The sequence below is a fragment of the Gobius niger genome (genome assembly GCF_951799975.1).
Source record: "Gobius niger genome assembly, chromosome: 6".
NCBI classification, from domain to species: domain Eukaryota; kingdom Metazoa; phylum Chordata; class Actinopteri; order Gobiiformes; family Gobiidae; genus Gobius; species Gobius niger.
In genome coordinates this window covers 29,339,704-29,357,672 of record NC_136857.1, presented here as the reverse complement: position 1 = coordinate 29,357,672, position 17,969 = coordinate 29,339,704, and the positions used below count along the sequence as shown (strand labels likewise).

Below are 17,969 nucleotides of genomic sequence, written 5' to 3'. Positions count from 1 at the left end.
TTGCAATTGATTGGTTTCACATTCATGCAAGGCTTGGAAAGTCTTTTCATCAGACCAACATCAAGCGCATAATTTTGAATATTGTCTCCACTTCTGGACACCTTAGTTCAGAAGTTGAATTTTGCGACACTCAACTGGCAAATAAATAAAAATTATGAAAAATGTCATATACAGTAGCATATTCGAATCACTTCATGTTATCGGAATTTGGTATCGAGACAGAAAAGGCTAGTCCGTGAGGAAAGTCATAGAGACATGTTACTATTTCCAAGTCCTTTTGAGAGTTCAATTACTAACTCTTCAACGGCACAATCAATACGTGCTGTAGTTTTGGCCCGCAGGTGAGGACGATAAATAATTCAACATACTTTGACATTTTTGGGCACTTCCCTTAGAATAAATAGATCTTGTTTTTGGTTATTCTTAAGAGGTTTTTGCAAGCGCTGGGTTATTTGGCATTGATCATTTGTAGTCACACCGGCTCTTAATGGCCTCCTCACAGCCATGAATATTAGATACATTTCCCCTTCACCCCGCAGTGCAAAAATTGATGAGCCAGCCGGTCGCAACAACAGCTGCGCGTGCCGATATCTGCCGTCAACTTGTTACAATTTGATAAATAGGAATAAAAAGATTAAAAAAACAGCGCGGTCCATTTGAGATAGACCTGCTTGGATACATTAGGGGGAGTTGTGATTTTTGAGCCGTCTATTGACTGTGCCTATTCTCTTGAGTGAGATTAGACCTGATGTTTGCTGGGAGATGCCCGGCTATAACCCATTAAAGCTCAGAAAAAAGGAGGGAGAGGTGAAAGAGAGAGAGAGACAGAGCAGAGGGCGTGACTGTGGAGAGAAAAGACAAACGCACGAATTTGGACAAGGCCAACCAGCCGCTCCAGTCTTTGACGCATAACTACATAAAAAAAAAAAAATGTTTTCCCGGACTTGGTTTGTGATTCGGGCGCGTTTCTGACGTGAGGATGCTGTGGTGGAAGCGCCGCAGATCTGTGAGGGATCTTTAGAGGTGTTTGCCCACATTTTAAAGACTGTTTTTTTTTCTTTTGGAGTGAATTTTGTGGGGGGAAAGCGCAGCAGACATGGCGGGGGATCTGGCGGTGGGAATGGTTTATAACTTACTGCTGCCACTGCTACTTCTGACAGGTGAGCTTCATACACTATTTTGTTTCTTATTAAATCAATAGATGACGGCGCTAGTAAGAGGATGAATAATAATGTGTTTAGTTTAGAACTTTATATTTTATGTTTTTCCCATCACACACCAGCATATTTGGTTAATAATAACATGTCATTGTATCATTGTATTGTGCATATTGTTATAGCAGTTGAGCCATGTTAAACCACATTTCATAATAACACCGCTTTATGTGAAAACGGTCCAATGTGTAATAAAACCTCATTGTGCTGTAATGAAATTGGTCACTGCACAATATCAACCAGTTAGTAATGCATTGTTAATTACTCCATTCATAATTTCTAAGACATTTACACAGTTAACTGACTATTGTAATAATAATAAAAAGCATCTAACAATGTGCACAATCTGTGAGTCTGGTTAAGGTCGGGGACAAGTCAGATATGGAGAAGTTTATAATTGAGTCTAAACTTATTCATGACTGAACGAGAAAGTCATCTCCATTTAGATGCATCATTTGTGACTAATAAGTCACAAATGATGAGAAAAGCTTTTTAAATGTATTATTGTTTACAGATGCTTTGATTGGCTGCAGTTCTCATAAAATGTGACCACACGTTTAATTGCATTATGTAAATTAGAAAATGATTACAGAATGTGTTTTTTATATAAAGTGAAAATAGCATTACATTTTGAACTGTCATTACATTGGGGGATTTTGGAAATATCTGATAAAGTGTGGATTTGTGATCAGATTGGTGCTTTGGGTTTTTAAAGCTCTTTGCTGTGTACATTTCAAACATGTCCAAGGGGCACATGGATTTGAGTGAAAACTTAAATACTGCATTGCATTTTAGAATATGCTTTATAGAGGTCTACGTCCCGATGGAGGCAGGATGTTTTGTACTTTGCAAAGGATATTACAACTGTGATGCCGTGAATTGCAAGCCTAAGAACTAAGAACTATGCTTTATAAATTGTGCATTGTGGCCGTGTTTTTGTCATGTTTTTTTTTTTTTTCTCGCTTTTTTGTCTCAATAGTGGATGCAAGCTGGATCATTTTGACTAAATCTGACATCCACTCGCTAATTTTAAGTACTACTCACTATTTAGCTCCTGGCTTAGTAACCCCATAGTGTATTAAGCAAACCTACATCTGAATCTGTGAGCATGTGTAAATCAATAGACCCCTAATTGAAGTACTTGTTTTGTGGGAGTAGTAAATGACAGCGCTTTACCGTCTTCTACAGTACATAAAGAAAGGATATGGATGACTCTCTGGGGTTGTTCAGTTCAATACAATACAATGTAACACAGCGCAGTATTGTTGTGAGGCTAATGTGCAAAGTCTTGTTTTGGTGAAATCATTTTAGTGTGGTGCACGATTGAGTGGTATTTAAGGTAAACAAACAATGATCTCTTCCTTTCAGCGTCTGCGTTCCGATACAACGGCCTGTCAGTGGTGTATTTCGTATTCCTGCTCATTCTGCCCTTGCTACCGAATCCCAGTCTGAGCACCCTGAAAGGTGAGAGAACGTCTGAAGTCATCCACATAAACAATCATCTACAGTTTCTACAACTCTTAACATGTAGAGAACATTTCTGAACACACAAGTGAGTGAAGCCGTTTAAGGTTAGCTTCATTGACAAAACAACCCGAGAATAGAAAGAGGGAATTCTCAGCCACAGTGCACAGCAAACAGCATAGATGGTGAATTATTGGCGGTGCCTCAGTTTTATATAGCGCTTTTTTGGACAATCAAAGCCGCTTTACATTGCATTATTCATTCACTCCACACTTGGTGGTGGTAAGCTACTATTGTAGCCACAGCTGCCCTGGGGTAGACTGACGGAAGCGAGGCAACCAGTCTGCGCCATCGGCCCCTCTGACCACCACCAACCACTCACACACTACATTCCCCAGGCTTCCTGGTGTTCCCAAACGGTTTCCCATCCAAGTACCGACCAGGCCCTTCCTGCTTAGCTTCAGAGATATAACGGGATCGGGAGGAGCTTTTGGAGCATTTCTAAAGCTGTGTGTCTAAATTGTGTTCTGGTGCACCCAAATGGCAAACATATGTTTGTCTGAATCCTTGAATTGTGGACAGAATCAACTCACATTTATTTTTAAGCCGTATGGGTATTTTTCACTATCGGCCAGTACATCTGTAACGAAAAGTATTTGTTTTTGTATTTTTTTGCCCTGGTAAAGAGCTCAGTCAGAGCCCTTAAATAAGCCCTCCCACAAATTCCTAGGCCTCAGGAGAGTTGAAAAACATCACGGTGCAAATCGGTTACGGTATGAAAACTGTGATAAAAATACAGCAATATCCAGGTTACTCTTAAATTGTGTGTCTTAAATGGATTAACCAAAACAGAGGTCTTATTCAATTCATATATTATTCAACCAATTAATAATTTCTTCACCAAATAAATACTTACAAAGGATACAATATATCAAAATATCCATCAATCTTTATTGCTGGAAATAGATTATTGTTATAAATTGCATATCTTAATGCCAAACTATACTGATGAGCTTATGTTGTAAAGTCCACTTTTTGATGCATATTGATGCCATGGCATTTTAATACCACAGTTTACATTCAAACCAATTATCATCCTATGACTAAATAAACCTACAGTAAAAGTATTAGATCCAAGGATCGTAGATTTCCACCTACATCTTAACTTTATCTTAAATCAGTGATTTTCAAACTCCATCCATCCATCCATCCATCCATCCATTTTCTTCCACTTTATCCGGGGCCGGGTCGCGGGGGCAGCAGTCTCAGCAGAGATGCCCAAACTTCCCGGTCCACACACACCTCCTCCAGCTGTTCTGGGGGGACCCCGAGGCGACACCAGGCCAGCTCGGAGACATAGTCCCACCACCGTGTCCTGGGTCTTCCACGAGGCCTTGTCCGACTAGGACATGCCTGGAACACCTCCCGCGGGAGGCGACCAGGAGGCATCCGGAACAGATGCCTGAGCCACCTCAGCTGCTCCTTTCAACGTGAAGGAGCAGCGACTCTAATCCGAGCTCCTCTCGGGTAACTGAGCTCCTCACCCGATCTCGAAGGGTGCGCCCAGCCACCCTGCGAAGGAAACTCTGGAAATTTGCAAACTCAGGGTCCTGAAAAAAACCTTTACTTCATTACAATTGATTTGTGAAGGTGAAAGTTTAGGAACCCTCCCAAAAACAGTCCAATTTTATCAACATGTCTCTTTATTTTCCCCAACTTCAGATCATATTGCATTACGTTATACCAGGCAGCTTATGTGTGTTTTTATGGGTGTCCATATTGATTCCATCCTTTGGATGAATTAAAGTATCTGAACTCCTCCCTGGGAGTGCTGAGTAAAAGGGGATGTGGTCAAATCAATTATACATGGCCTGGTAATTACAGCAAGGAATTAAAAGATGTCCCGTCAGCATTTTGATGCCATTTTTCTCCCGTTTACCGTTCTTGTCTCCATCTAAAAAGTGTTCTCAGCCTTTGGCTGCAGTCTTTGAAAGCCCCGTAGTTATCTTCAGCGGGCTAATATGATCCCACTCTGCCTGCCTTAAGTGGCCCAAGCCGTGTACATCCTGTGTGCTTCAGCCGCACGACTTTTTGTGTGGGATGATGATGTGACTCTTATTGGGAAGCAGAGAGGTTTAAGTGAAACAAAGCTTTTAGTAAAAATCCAAGGCATCAACAGCACATTTGCTGGGTCAGCTAATGTTGAGCCACCTATTAATGCTTGTAATGTGAGATCCTGAGAGATTACTACGGCGGAACAGGGGAGTAGTATTTTAGTAACACATAATACCTGCATGTAACAACTTTTACATAAATGCAGCTGATTACGCTTTCGGGGTGATTTGGTTGTTTTAAGTTTCTAGAATGTAATGTGACGTACTCTCAGATGGAGGCGGGGCGTTCCATTTTGTCAAAATGTATTTAAACTAAAATCTCCCTAAACAACTGTATTATGTTAACCTGACTCCCAGCTCTAATTGATATAAACGTGGTTGATCATCTGAAACCCAGCAATAGCATCAACTGTAGAAATGGTGCCATTCCAGTAATCGCATTTTGAATTATTATAATGAAAAAGTAAATAACTAGGGGGTACAACTCTGTCATAACTCTCCAAGATGTCACCTGCAAATGATCAAATATATATATCTTGTTTAGATCTAGTCGGCGAGTGCTTGAACTTATAAACTCAAAACCACCAGTCGGCCTCTTACTCACCACTGTGTGTAATACTCTAAAGTGAACTGGGTTGGACTTCAGACTCGTAGATTTTTTTTATTTACAAGGCGCTTCTTGGAAGGCTGCCTTCTTGATTGATTGATTGATTGATTGATTGATTGATTGATTGATTTTCTCCCAGGGAGAAATATGACTTGGAGGAGAGTCAGTTGCAAACATAAATATAAATACAACAACATAAACCCATTACAAACAATTGAGCTAATTTACACAAAACGATGTCTATGTGAGTTGTATTAAACGCAGAGCTAAAGTCTATAAATACCAGTCTAGCATATGGGCGTGTATTCTATAGATGCTTCTTATTTATCTTCTCTTTTAAAAGAGAAGCAGAGTCAGCGTTTAGTCTTTGTTCTAATGACACCTTACTGTTGCACCTAAAGTGTGGACTGAATTGGGAAAGGCTGCTTTCAGTTTTTCAGCTCCATTTACATGGAACTTACTGGAGAAGGACTTAAAAATCACAGACCTTATTCCTTTAAATAGTTTCAAGGCTCTTGTGATGTTAGTCCACATGTAAAGTGTGAAGTAACAAAAGGGGCAGATAAATCAAGACTTGTTCTTCACCTCTGCTCCATTTCATTCATACTGTATTGACTTGGCTGTTTTGTTGTGACTGTAATGATGTCACTTTTGAATGAAATAAATAAATGTCAGTCCAGTCCAGACCAGACCATCTGTGTGTGAATGTTTTAACTAATGCTGTGTATCTTTTTTAAATGTATGGAAACCATACATTTGCCCATCTTGACCAGGTCTCTCTTGTAAAAGAGAGGTTAAATCTAAAAAAAAAAGTCCTTTACTAAGTTAGCTGTATTCTGTTGCAGCTGATAAGACTCCGTGTCACAATGTTGCCATCAAAGGTAGACAGACATCTAATCCAAAAGTCCGGTCCCTCAGAAAACCATACATATTAAAATATATATTTTAAGTAGCCATAAAAATTGCACTTCAAAAAACCCACCAACATAAACTACAGTATAACATCATTCCCTCATACTTCACTTCATTCACGTTGGATTGATTCTGTATGGTTGTTTCTTCAACTGCAGAAGCACTTTGATCATTATTTCCATTTATTTGTTGCTTCATAGATGAAACACAAAACTGTGAATCCATGAGCCGTTCCACACTGCCTAAAAAATAGACAAGCGCGAGGATCGGTCTTAAAAACTCTTGCTTAAACTCGGGCTCTGCTCATAAAGCTAAACAAGCGGAGCAATGTGCAGCCGCCATATCTTTAATGTGAGGGACTGACCTGCGCTCGCACGAGAAAAAAAAGAGACGGCTCTCGTAATTTACAGGTTAACTTATATCGATTGAATCAAATTTGCCTGGGTGCTCAAAGGTTTGGGTGGGTGCTCGAGCGCCACAGCAAATGCGGGATTGGCGCTTATGTCCCTGTGGCATCGAAAAATGGGTCAAATTCCCCTACAGGGACAATAAAATATACCTTAACCGATGTGTCATCACAGCGCCATGGTGAAAGCTTGTATTCACTTTTCTACCACATGCTGTCTGCAGAGGGTGCTCCCAGCTATTTTGAACTCTGACCAACTCACTCTCTCAGTCCTTCATGTATTTTCCTTACTTAACATTACATGAAATTGTTAAAACATGAAATATTAATGTGGAAGAACATAATGTTTTTAAGCCTCAATTATGCAAATATCAAATTGAGGTCTAAACATCTTTGTGCCCTGCTTGACCTCACCTGGTGTTTGTTTGTTTGTCTGCGGCTCAGGCAGCACTGGGAAGTTCCTGCGGATGATCATCTACATGAGTGTGACCTTCTTGGCGCTGCAGTGCTTCTTGCAAATCCCCTTCGCCTACATCCCTACAAAAGGTGAGAATCAACACCGCTGTAATGCCTTACACAGATATTTCAATAATAATAATAATACACTATATTTCTTTTTTTTTTATACAGGAAGTGGACCATGGGAGGACATCCTTTACCACTTTGGCATCGTAAGGTGAGGCTGCACCCATGTATTTCTTAATTCCAATCTTTTCATTTCAATTTCAATTGTAAACCTTTTGTCCATCAGGTTCAGTTTGGTGGGAGCGGGAGATGTGGTTCGCTACTTGGCCCCTGATTTTGGCCTGATGGTCAGTGCCCTCTTCATCCTGAGACTCTGTAAGAAGCTCCTACGTCCTGTTCCCCAAATCAGTCTCCATGACAACGGCATCAACCATTCAACAGCAGAGGTACAGTACACAAACCCCAACTTTAACACTACCCATGCCTGTCCACTAGGGTTTGGGAAGGAATAATTGTATACATTATTATCTAGCTGAAATTTGCCTGATAAGTATTGCAACCAGGTATGTGCCCGGTCCATGGAATTGTCTTCGATATAAAGAATGTAATATTTACTTTATCCATTAATAATATAAATAAAAATCACTATTTCAAATGAGAAAACGTTAAGTCCAAGGCAATCAGAGATCCTTAGAGGTTCAAGATCATTGGAGGAGCACAGTCAAGAAAAATATATTGGATTTTAAGATTTGGGCCATTTTTTTTCAGATGCTTTGGGCAGGTTTGGCTGCTGTTAGTGAACATAATGACCCTCTTGTCACTGTCACGTTGCTTCTATCGTGAATGTCTCTGCGTTTTGCTCCAGGACGGGGAGACTTCAGACACAGAATCGGAGGAGGACAGTGACAGTGAGGGCTCGTCCTTTGACAGCTCGGAGGAGACCACAGTCCCGACTCAGACTGGCCCTCCACAGTTCGTGCAGAAGTTCCTGGTGTTTGCAGCCGGACTGAGGCTGCTGCTGTCGGCCATCATGAACACGGCAGGCAAAGTGGTGGTGACTTTACTTCTGGGACTCGCAGGTAAAACACATCAAGTCACGCATCACAGTGAAGTGACAGTGATTATAGTGCCTTTGATTTTACTGTGAATCCATTCTTGAAATGCACACACCAATTTTAAAGTGATAGTCTGCAAGTTTAAATGTTTGAGAAATGTAATAGGTTGCGTGTAATTGACCATTTGGGCCTGCAATTTAGTATAACTTAAGTAATATTAAAGAATGATAGTTTTTTTCTAAAGTCTCTCCCTATGCTGATGTCAGACACTATTCGGAATCCCCAGTGCCATCACTTTGACCAATGAGACAAGCTTTTCATTAACAATATATCGATTTTCCGATATATTGTGATATTTTGCAGGACCTCTCAAATAGATGATAGCATTATACCAATAAGTTTTAAATTATTATCTTTTTTACCATTAATGTTTTGTTTTTTTAGTCAATAATAACCCTTATTAACCCCTACCTTCTGCACCTGTAATAAAAATCAGTAAGTACTATATCTCCAGACCAGGTATGATTTTCTATCTGTCCCTTTGAAATAAATCCAAAGACAAAAAACCGACAGAAATAATAGAAAAATCTGTAATCAGCGAATACTACAAAATGTACTGTAGGTGGCAGCACTTTCACATCATAGTAAGAAGGTCCCTCACTCTAAACCCGGGTTGGATGGGATCTTTCTGTGTGCATTCTATCTATACTTATAATCCTTTCGATACTTTTGATTCATGTGTTTGAGTTAGACTGCTAACTTTGCCGTCACATTGTAAACATCCTGTGTGTGTGTGTGTGTGTGTGTGTGTGTGTGTGTGTGTGTGTGTGTGTGTGTGTGTGGCTTTGCAGGTATCATCCTCCCCTCCCTCACCTCCAGTCTGTATTTCGGGGCGTTCTTGGGCCTGGTTTGGTGGTGGGTCTTCAGTCGCTCCATCAGCCTGCTCCTCTTCAGCTCTCTGTGTGTGATGATGGCCATTTTCAGCGGGGGACACCTGCTGCTTCTGTACCTGTATCAACTGCCCATTTCGCAGCAGTTCGTGCCGCCTGACGACGTCTACGCCAGGTCAACTACATCTTAAAAAAAAATTAAATAAATAACAAGAAAATGTGAAGGAAATCATTACCCACCATTGCTTTTTAAAGGGGCCGTACCTTTTTTCCCCCATCCCTAGCAGTATGCTGTATTTGTAGACCGATGTGGAAAAAATAGACCAGTGTGCAATGTTTGTAGTGTATTATGAGCCATTTTTAGTGATTGTAAACCCGGACCTTTATTTGGTGATAAGCTTTATCTGACAGATAAACGCTGCGAGGGCATTTAGACGCTTCTTTGCCCCGTGATGCAGTGGCGTTTGTGTGAGGAGCTGGTGCTTTCTGCTTTGCTGTGCAAACTTTAGGAGACACTGTTTTGTTGAACCGGAGCCGGAGCTCAATGTTAATGAGCGAAATAAACCGACATTCGTCCTTTGGTGAGTTCTCCTCAGAGTCTCATTTATTAAGGGCTCCTATCAGAGTGATCTGGAGTCAGAGCGACAGACAGGTGCTGGTTTGCTCCGCCCACTGTCCACAGCTGAACGGAGGAAAGGGGTTAGGGGGGGTATTTAAAATAACGCCCCTTTTAGGCCTTTTCTTAACACAAAACAATCATGAAAAATCCTGGAGGGACTGTCTAACCCAGTGTTTTTCAACCTTTTTTGAGCCAAGGCACATATTTTTCATTGAAAAAATCACGAGGCACGCCACCAGCAGAAAATGTAAAAAAAAAAGTAACTCTGTAGCCTATATTCAGTCGTTCTCATCAAAGTGTCTTGAATAGGAACACCGTATAGTCTCGCTAGCCACAATGCCATTGATCATCACAAATGAGCTACCTGCGGCCACCTACTGATATGGAAGAGTATTACATAGTTACTCTGACGATCACTAGAGGGCACAGACATTCGAAAACTGTACATTATTTGAGAATAATAATGAATTTCTTTAAAAAAAAAAACAACAAGGTGAAATTGCATAATTTCCCAAGGCACACCAGACAACATCTCACGGCACACTAGTGTTCCACGGCACAGTGGTTGAAAAACACTGGTCTAACCAACAAAGTGTAAGACAGTGATAAAGATGTGTTTGAGATTATTAGTAAATAGCTGCGATAAAACAGAATACCACTCTCACATTTCTATATGTTATTAGTTTTCCCCAGGTGCATTTCTTGTATTTGACAGAGTACCTTAAATACCTCTTCTCCCAGGCTGTTTGGTATGACAGGCGTGATCCAAACTCACCCGTCCAGGCCGTACAGCCTTGGTTTACACGCACACGTCAGCTGGCCCGACTTCGTCAACCCCCTGGTCCTGCTGCTCATGTACTACACACTGGTCGCTCTGCTGCACAAGTGGGTCCACATCATAGAAGAGGTAAAGGTTTCATATTCAGATGATCACACCATAATTGTCTAGTTAAGTTCAAAATAAATCGTTTCTGTGTTTCTGTAGGAGACTGATGATGATGATGAAGACTGTGACAGCCCAGTGGAAAGCCCAGATATTCCCCCGAGCTTCTCCAGGGTCATCTATATCACGGGCGACAAACAGGAGGTCACTTGGCTTGCTTTTTATTCAAAACATGTAGAAAGAATAAAGTGCAGAAAACCAATACAATAAAAAAACACAGTGACAGAAGCTTCACTTAGTGAGATTTTAACATATGATTTTAATTTGTGCTTATTATGACTGATTCTACGCACTGCAATGTATTTATTAAAGATAGAAAAGTAAAGTAAGTGTTAATATCCTGTAAAAAACAACAACAGTGAAAGCATATTAAACAGTGTCAGTTGCCCTTTCGCAAGCTTAATGAATTATATTTATGTTATGTCTTTGTTTTGTAGCTTTTAAGTAGCACCGATGAGGAAACGTACCTTCCCGATGAGGTAGGTGGACTTATTTCTACTTCAAACTTATATGTATTGCCTTAATCCAGTGTGTCAATATCTTTGTCCAGCCGGAAATCTTAATCAGTAACTGCTCCTGGCAAGACCAGAAGAATGACCTGGGCTCTTTGTTGGGAGGTGCTGGATATACAAACTGCTACCATCCACCACTGTACGAAGACGGAGATGCTTCAAATGGTTGATAAATTTGAACATTTTTGAGCATTAACAACAACCTATTGAAAGTTAGTACACTCTAATATAGTTCCCTTTTCCTTACGCTTTAGAAAGTAATTGTGAAGAAGACGAAGACGCTGGAGAGAAGAATGAAGCTGAGCAGAGTGGGGCTGAGAGCGTGGCTCCGGCCTCGGGTCCCAGTGGATTAGTCATCTTCGGACGACTGGTGCAGAAACACAGCTATGTCAGCGCTCTCATCATAATGATGGTAAACTCTCAGGAAACACTCCCAGGATGAACAGGGCAGGGCATAAGACAATACAAAATGGATTAAGCTTTAATGTGAAATATTGCATTATGTTTCAAACCTACAACGGCATAAAAAAGGGGTCATTAGGCCTGTCACCATAACAAATTTGAAGTTCGGTATATTGAGGCAGGAAAGCATCTCGATAAACAATATTGTTGACTCTAACGATACTAGATACTGTCAACTTTCAGGCATATAAATGACAGTAAACCTTAATTCTAAAAGTGCAGCATATCCTAAAATACCACACAAGCTGCAATAAACATAAAAAATTATAAAGACAGCCCCAGGGGTCAAAATTAATTTAGACGTTTCTAAAATAAAGAACGGTAGCATAATTCATTTTCCTCACAGAAAATGGACACCACTCCACCTACATTTACGCTTTTCTTTTAAAAACTAATTCATTTTGTGTGGAAAGGTTAATTCTATAATTGAGTTGCATAAAACGTCAAATAATACTTTTATGAACCAAACAAGGTGAGACGACAGAGAGCAAGTGCTAACATGAATTAGCTATTAGCAAATTAGCCAAACCTAGCTAGTTAGCTTAGCCTCCCGCTGCACCAGCTACTCCTCAACTCTCTCCTCAGATATGGAGCATCACCTACAACAACTGGCTGACCTTCGCGCTGCTGGTGTGGTCGTGTGTCATCTGGATGATGCGGGACAGGAGGAGGTACGCCATGATGTCCGCCCCGGTGTTAGCGGTGTACGGCACGGCCCTGGTGGCTCTGGGCTTCCTCAGCGGCCTGCGCCTCAGCCGGGCAGAGCTGTACCCCGCTCTGCCGCCCGCGGTCATCGTGGACTTCGACCTGAACAGCTACCACCCCGCGCCCTGCGTGCACCTGGGGGCCAAGGTTACTTTCAGCAAGATATCTACTAATACTTAAAGCCATTGTTGTCAGAACTTTTGAAACACTTGTATGGTATGGCGTACATTTATTACAGCAGGGTGTAACAGAGACCAAGGCATATCAGCATATTACTTCACAATAGAGTTCGGGAATGTGACGTCATATCGCTAAGCATTATGGGATTAGCAGCAATTGTAAATCAATGGAGATTTTAAAAGTTAAAATACTGGAGTTATTGTTCACATTAAAAACACTTGGACACCACAGTGTGTTAGATGTATTTACCAGCAGTAACTCTGCAGCTAACGGAGTTGTTCCACAGCTTTTTTCTCCACTTTTTATACTGTTTTTAGCTAATGTTAGTCTATGGAAATGCATGCTAACAGCTGCAAAGATGGCGGATCTCCATGGTAACTGTGGACTTTCCTGAACTCTATAACAATAAGTTGGTTTATGATGTGTAAAACTTACTGCTCTCATCCACAATACCTTTTTCCTAATTCAAGGGCAATATTGTCATTCAAAGCCACATGTATCCCCATCAATGTTACTTTTGACAACATATTTTAATTTAGTTTTAGTATTTTGACGAAAATGTCCTTTAATTTTAGTCGAGATTTAGTCAAATAATTCTCTTCAACTGTAGTCTAGTTTTTGTCGACTAAAATTGATAGTAAATATAGGCAACTATAAATTGAAGACAAATTTAGTCGACTTTACATTTACACCTCTTAATCCCCACCTGAACTGAGCGCATTTTCTTCAGTTTGGCTTTACCCGAATCTAAAAGCTTCTTCTCAAAATAGCAACAATGAGAAAACAACAAATGAGACAAAAAAAAAGGAGGCTGAAAATGCAACAAAAGAGCGACAAAAACGTGACCAAAAAAATCAATAAAAAAGTGACGAAAAAGTGACAAAAGAGCAACAGAAAAGTGAAAATATGTGACGGCGACGCGAGGAAAACAATCCGTTGAGAAGATTTTTTCCACCTTGTTCTTCTCCTTGATGAAGATTTGGTTTGCGCTGGTTCACGTCCTGGTTTAATGCAGTACATCCATAGTTATTTCACCATTATCATTACTGTATAGTTTGTAGGTAGCGTATAAGAAGAAAAATGAAGTAACATGAGCTTTTATAAAATGAATGAAATGTTTGTTTCCTGTCCAAGGTCCTGTACAGCTTCAGTTTTTGGCTGATGTTTCGTCAGCAGTTGAAGGAGCGAGCCGAGGCGCAGAGTCTGAAGGCAGAATCACTCGATGAAGTCAAAGTGATGTCAGGTAAACAGTCTGTTTCTTAATAACCATAAATGCAATGTGTTCTAAATTATCTCCATGTCTCTTCTCAGAGGAGGACAGCCAGCCGTCTCCGCTGGTGGCGATGATAATATCAGGCGTCAAGGGGACACTGGTCAAATATTGGATCCTCTTCTGCTGCTCCATGTTTTTTGTGATCAGCTTCTCAGGAAAGGTATTGAACATAGGTTTATACTTACGACATTATTGATCCAGAAAGGGGGTTATGTGGTCGCACAAGCTCAATTGTACAGTTTAATATTTTGAAACACAAAAAGAATAGGCATAAAATCGTACTGAAATAATGAGTAAAACGTTGACAGATGAATATAAACAGTAGCTTTCATGAACAAATGAAAACTAAAATGATTATGATTAAAACCAACCATACTCATTTATTTTCTATTTTGTTAATTTCAGGTGGTTGTCTACAAGATCCTCTACATAGTGCTCTTCCTCTTCTGTGTCGTCCTGTACCAGGTTTGAGTTTCACTTCTATCCATAAAGTCGCTTCTAGTGGTAATTTGACAATGTTTAGCAGATTAAAATTTCAGTAATCTCCATTTTTCAAATGATGGTCTTAGAATGTTTTTAGCTTTATAAATCATCTTTATTATTCCATTGCAGAAAGGATCACAACATTTTAGTCTTGCTGCAAAGGAAAGAAAAATATACATATGTTTTGTTTAGTTTTCTTAGCGTACTTTTTAGTTTTATTTTTTTGCCAATTAATTCATCTCGAGGTGCTCCTGCAGTGATAGTGAAAGAAGAATACATCAAAACAAAAATGACACCCATTTTAAATTATAAATGCAGTTATTATGTATGACAGAAAATTACACATTCACAGGAGTAAGAATAAGGTGGTTGCTATTGCCTCCTGGATTGAACAAAGGCAGAATGTCTTCAGTAAAAGAGCATTGTGTAAATGAGTAGATCAGCTCTGTAGTATCAACATTGTAAAAAGACACAATTCCCTCCTTGAAGTCCACAAACACACCAATCTTCTTTGGGGTGGACTTTAGATCGAGGCTGTCTACAGTGTTATTAAACGCTTTGTAACCATCAGCTGATAAATGAATTAACCAGTATCCATTTTTGGGTTTTGGGGTTATGGTTCCAGTCCTGTTCCTTGACTCTTCCACCATGCCTATGTACCAGCCAGTTTTTTCTTTGACCTGAACCTCAAAATAGAATTGACCTGTTGAGAATTTTTCTTTTCCTACAACACAGTTACACAAAGAGAATCTCTTTGGGCTATCAGGGAAGTCTTTTTTGTAATCACTGTGATGAACCTGTTTGTGATCATAAGACAGGACTAAGTTTGGATGTGCCGTGTCAGGATCTAGAGTGATCTCCACAGCAAACTGCTGAACTCTTCTCAGCTCATCCTTCAATACCTCCTTTATCTCTTGATCCAACTCCATGTCTCGAAGCTCAACCACAGCTTTGGCCACTGTTCCCTCATATGAAGGTGTTCTGACAGTCACTTCTGTCCAGTCTTGAACAGCAGGAGCCGGTTTATCTGTGACGAATGTCTGAAGAAAATGGAAAAGGTCTTCAGAACACCAGAGTTCCTCCATCTCTGACCTTCTCTTCTCCAGCTCCAAGATTTCAGCTTCAAGCTCTTGGATCCACTCTGTAGCCTGTTCCTCTTTGTCCTTTTGCTTTTCCTCAATGTCCTGCTTGAGACAGTTTAAGCTTTCCTGCACACAGTTTATCAACTTAGTGAAAGCCTCAACCCCCTTTTCAATTTCTCGTTCTGCATTTTTTTGACTGATATCCACAGACTTCTGTATCTCCTCGATTTTTATTTCCCTTTCTTTGATCAATTTCTTCATTTTGGCTTGTTGCACCTCTCCTTCTTCCTTCAGCTGGATGGCATCATGGTCTTTGTGGTCTGAGAAGGTGCACTGGAGACAAATAAACTTTGAGTCGTCTCTGCAGAACAATTCCAGAGTCTTGTTATGTTCAGCACAAAGACGGTCTTCAAGGTTTTCCACTGGCTCGATCAGCAGGTGCCTTTGGAAACGTGAAATAGTCAAATGAGGCTCTAAGTGGCTTTGACAGTACGAAGCCAGACAAACCAGGCACGATTTCAGAGCTTTGAACTTTGTTTCAGAGCAGATATCGCAGCAAACATCTCCTTTTTCAACTCCTTGTGTCTGTGAGCTCTCAAGACTTTCATTTTGAGGCAAATTTTTAAACTTTGTGACCATCTCAGATATAAAAGTGTTAGTTTTTAATTGTGGTCTAAGACTAAAGTCCTCTTTACAAACAGGACATCTGTATTGGACGCTGTTGTCCCAGTGTTTGTTGATGCAGGTTTTGCAGAAGCTGTGTCCACACGATGTAGTGACTGGATCAGTGAAGACTTCTAGACAGATGGAGCACAGGAACTGGTCTTCAGACATCACACAGCTCAATGAGGCCATTGCTACAAGTGCAGACAGAAGTGCAAATTAATTTATCTGTATAGGATACATTCTTCAATTTAAAGATAACTAGGCTGATTATGACGAGTGGAGATGAGATCCAGGTTCTGGATGAATCAGTTTGAATCAAGTTTTTCTTCTATTTTAAGAAGCAGTGAACAGTTTTAGGGAGAAGACTTTGAAATTATATTTAGTTACACAATACTTGCCTTAAAATGTATTTTGTAATCTATTCAGTTACTTTGTCCAACTAGAGTATCGTATTCTGAACACTGCGAATACTTTCACATTGATTTACATTATAGTTGTGTAAACATAATTACAAAAATGTAGGCTACGCTTGTTGGAACGCCTGTTATAAACTTATTTACCACGAATTAAGAACTCAAAAACACAAAAACAAAGGCTCAGGACCAGCAGGTTTTGTTTGTTATTATTTGTTATTAGGACGCCCAGGTCACACGACGCACATGAGCATTGTTTGTATTCATCTTATTCAGGAAGTTCCCGTTGATGCTGCCATGAATTGTGCCCGCCCCTTCTCTTCTATTTGAGAGAAGTCAAGATAAAATCAGTTACTACGTGAATATAAAGCCCATTTTATGCTGCACAGAGAAATGGTGCAGTGTTGCCTTTTTGGCACAAATGAATCTACTGAACATCAGATTTTAGTTTCCCTCGTTCTCCACTCAATGAACGGCCGATCCAAAGCAAAAAGAGGCAAAAGTGGGCGGGGCAGAATAATAATAATAATGATGCTAAAATTTTATGATTGAGTACTGTGATGTTTTCCTTTAATTTTAGTAGAGTAAGTGCATAGACTCTCAAAGGAAAGAGTACCTGTGCCTAAATACTCAAAATTAGTATTCTAGATATGGATGTATTCTGTTACTACCCAACACTGGCAGTAAGCACCGCTGGTCCTTTCTAAATGTGGGGGAGAATTTCCACAAAGCAGCAATGATTAAATATACTTATTTTATGTAATACTGAATACTCTATTTCACTGAATCTTGACTAAAACTTAAAAAGATTGAATTTTGTTTTAGTCTAGTTTTCAAAGTAAACCTTGAAGTTTGCTGTGGTCAGGACTCCCTCAGACAAGGTATTTCTTGGTAAGATGATCATAAAAAAATTCAAATTACAAACACAACATGCTGCTGCCCTCACTTCTGTCATGGCTCACCACCTTTGTTTGAATAAATCTGAGCAGACACGCCCTTTACTGATTTAGTTTCTATTTCTCCTGAAGCCGTGTTTTCACTGCTTGGGTCATATACAAGCTGCAAAACATTTCACTTTTTTGTATTGAAACGTGACCCTTAGCTCTTTGACACATTATAGTTCATTGTGTTGTATGTCATTAATGAAACACTTAGAGGCTAACATGCTACACTTAGAGTCTACATCTATTTTCTTCACTCAAAGCTTTGCATTTAAACAACATCTATTCAGATCAGTTCTGCTTATAACAAAATGGTCCTATATTGTTGTTGAACTCTGAGTAGTTCAGAAGTTTAAGCCAGTTTTACTCACCTCAGACTGTAGCTTTAGTAGTTTGAGATTTGACTCGACACTCCTAATACTCCAGCTCGGCCTTTCCTCTTGTAAAGTTTCATTTCTCATGAAGCTACGTATTGTGTAATGCTGCTCGTGTTGCCCCGCCTCCGTTTCACTTCCTGGGTCAAATCAGGTTCCCTGCAGTCAAATGCTATATTGTATGATTAA

At 40.0% G+C, this 17,969-nt stretch overlaps 2 protein-coding genes across 2 annotated transcripts in view; one reads left to right on the top strand and one right to left on the bottom strand.

Annotated features, from left to right (window-relative positions):
* The first annotated feature begins 965 nt into the window (after positions 1-965).
* The window catches only part of LOC306964862 (piezo-type mechanosensitive ion channel component 2), a 56,920-nt gene continuing 39,916 nt past the window's right edge, over positions 966-17,969 (top strand). Inside the window, exons 1-16 of the mRNA XM_079559030.1 lie at positions 966-1,160; positions 2,583-2,678; positions 7,162-7,263; positions 7,348-7,393; positions 7,469-7,628; positions 8,048-8,261; positions 9,089-9,302; positions 10,488-10,653; positions 10,732-10,833; positions 11,127-11,168; positions 11,240-11,366; positions 11,456-11,613; positions 12,249-12,515; positions 13,683-13,791; positions 13,860-13,981; positions 14,227-14,286. Of these exons, the coding sequence (XP_079415156.1) occupies positions 1,097-1,160; positions 2,583-2,678; positions 7,162-7,263; positions 7,348-7,393; positions 7,469-7,628; positions 8,048-8,261; positions 9,089-9,302; positions 10,488-10,653; positions 10,732-10,833; positions 11,127-11,168; positions 11,240-11,366; positions 11,456-11,613; positions 12,249-12,515; positions 13,683-13,791; positions 13,860-13,981; positions 14,227-14,286 (2,049 nt within the window). The 5' untranslated portion in view covers positions 966-1,096. The remainder of the gene's footprint in view (positions 1,161-2,582; positions 2,679-7,161; positions 7,264-7,347; positions 7,394-7,468; positions 7,629-8,047; positions 8,262-9,088; positions 9,303-10,487; positions 10,654-10,731; positions 10,834-11,126; positions 11,169-11,239; positions 11,367-11,455; positions 11,614-12,248; positions 12,516-13,682; positions 13,792-13,859; positions 13,982-14,226; positions 14,287-17,969) is intronic.
* Positions 14,529-17,892, bottom strand: LOC306964126 (E3 ubiquitin-protein ligase TRIM39-like). Its single transcript, XM_079558035.1, has 2 exons — positions 17,778-17,892; positions 14,529-16,243 (listed from the first exon to the last, which is right to left on the bottom strand). Exon 2 carries the CDS (start codon positions 16,239-16,241, stop codon positions 14,643-14,645), a length of 1,599 nt encoding a protein of 532 aa, XP_079414161.1. The 5' UTR covers positions 16,242-16,243; positions 17,778-17,892; the 3' UTR covers positions 14,529-14,642.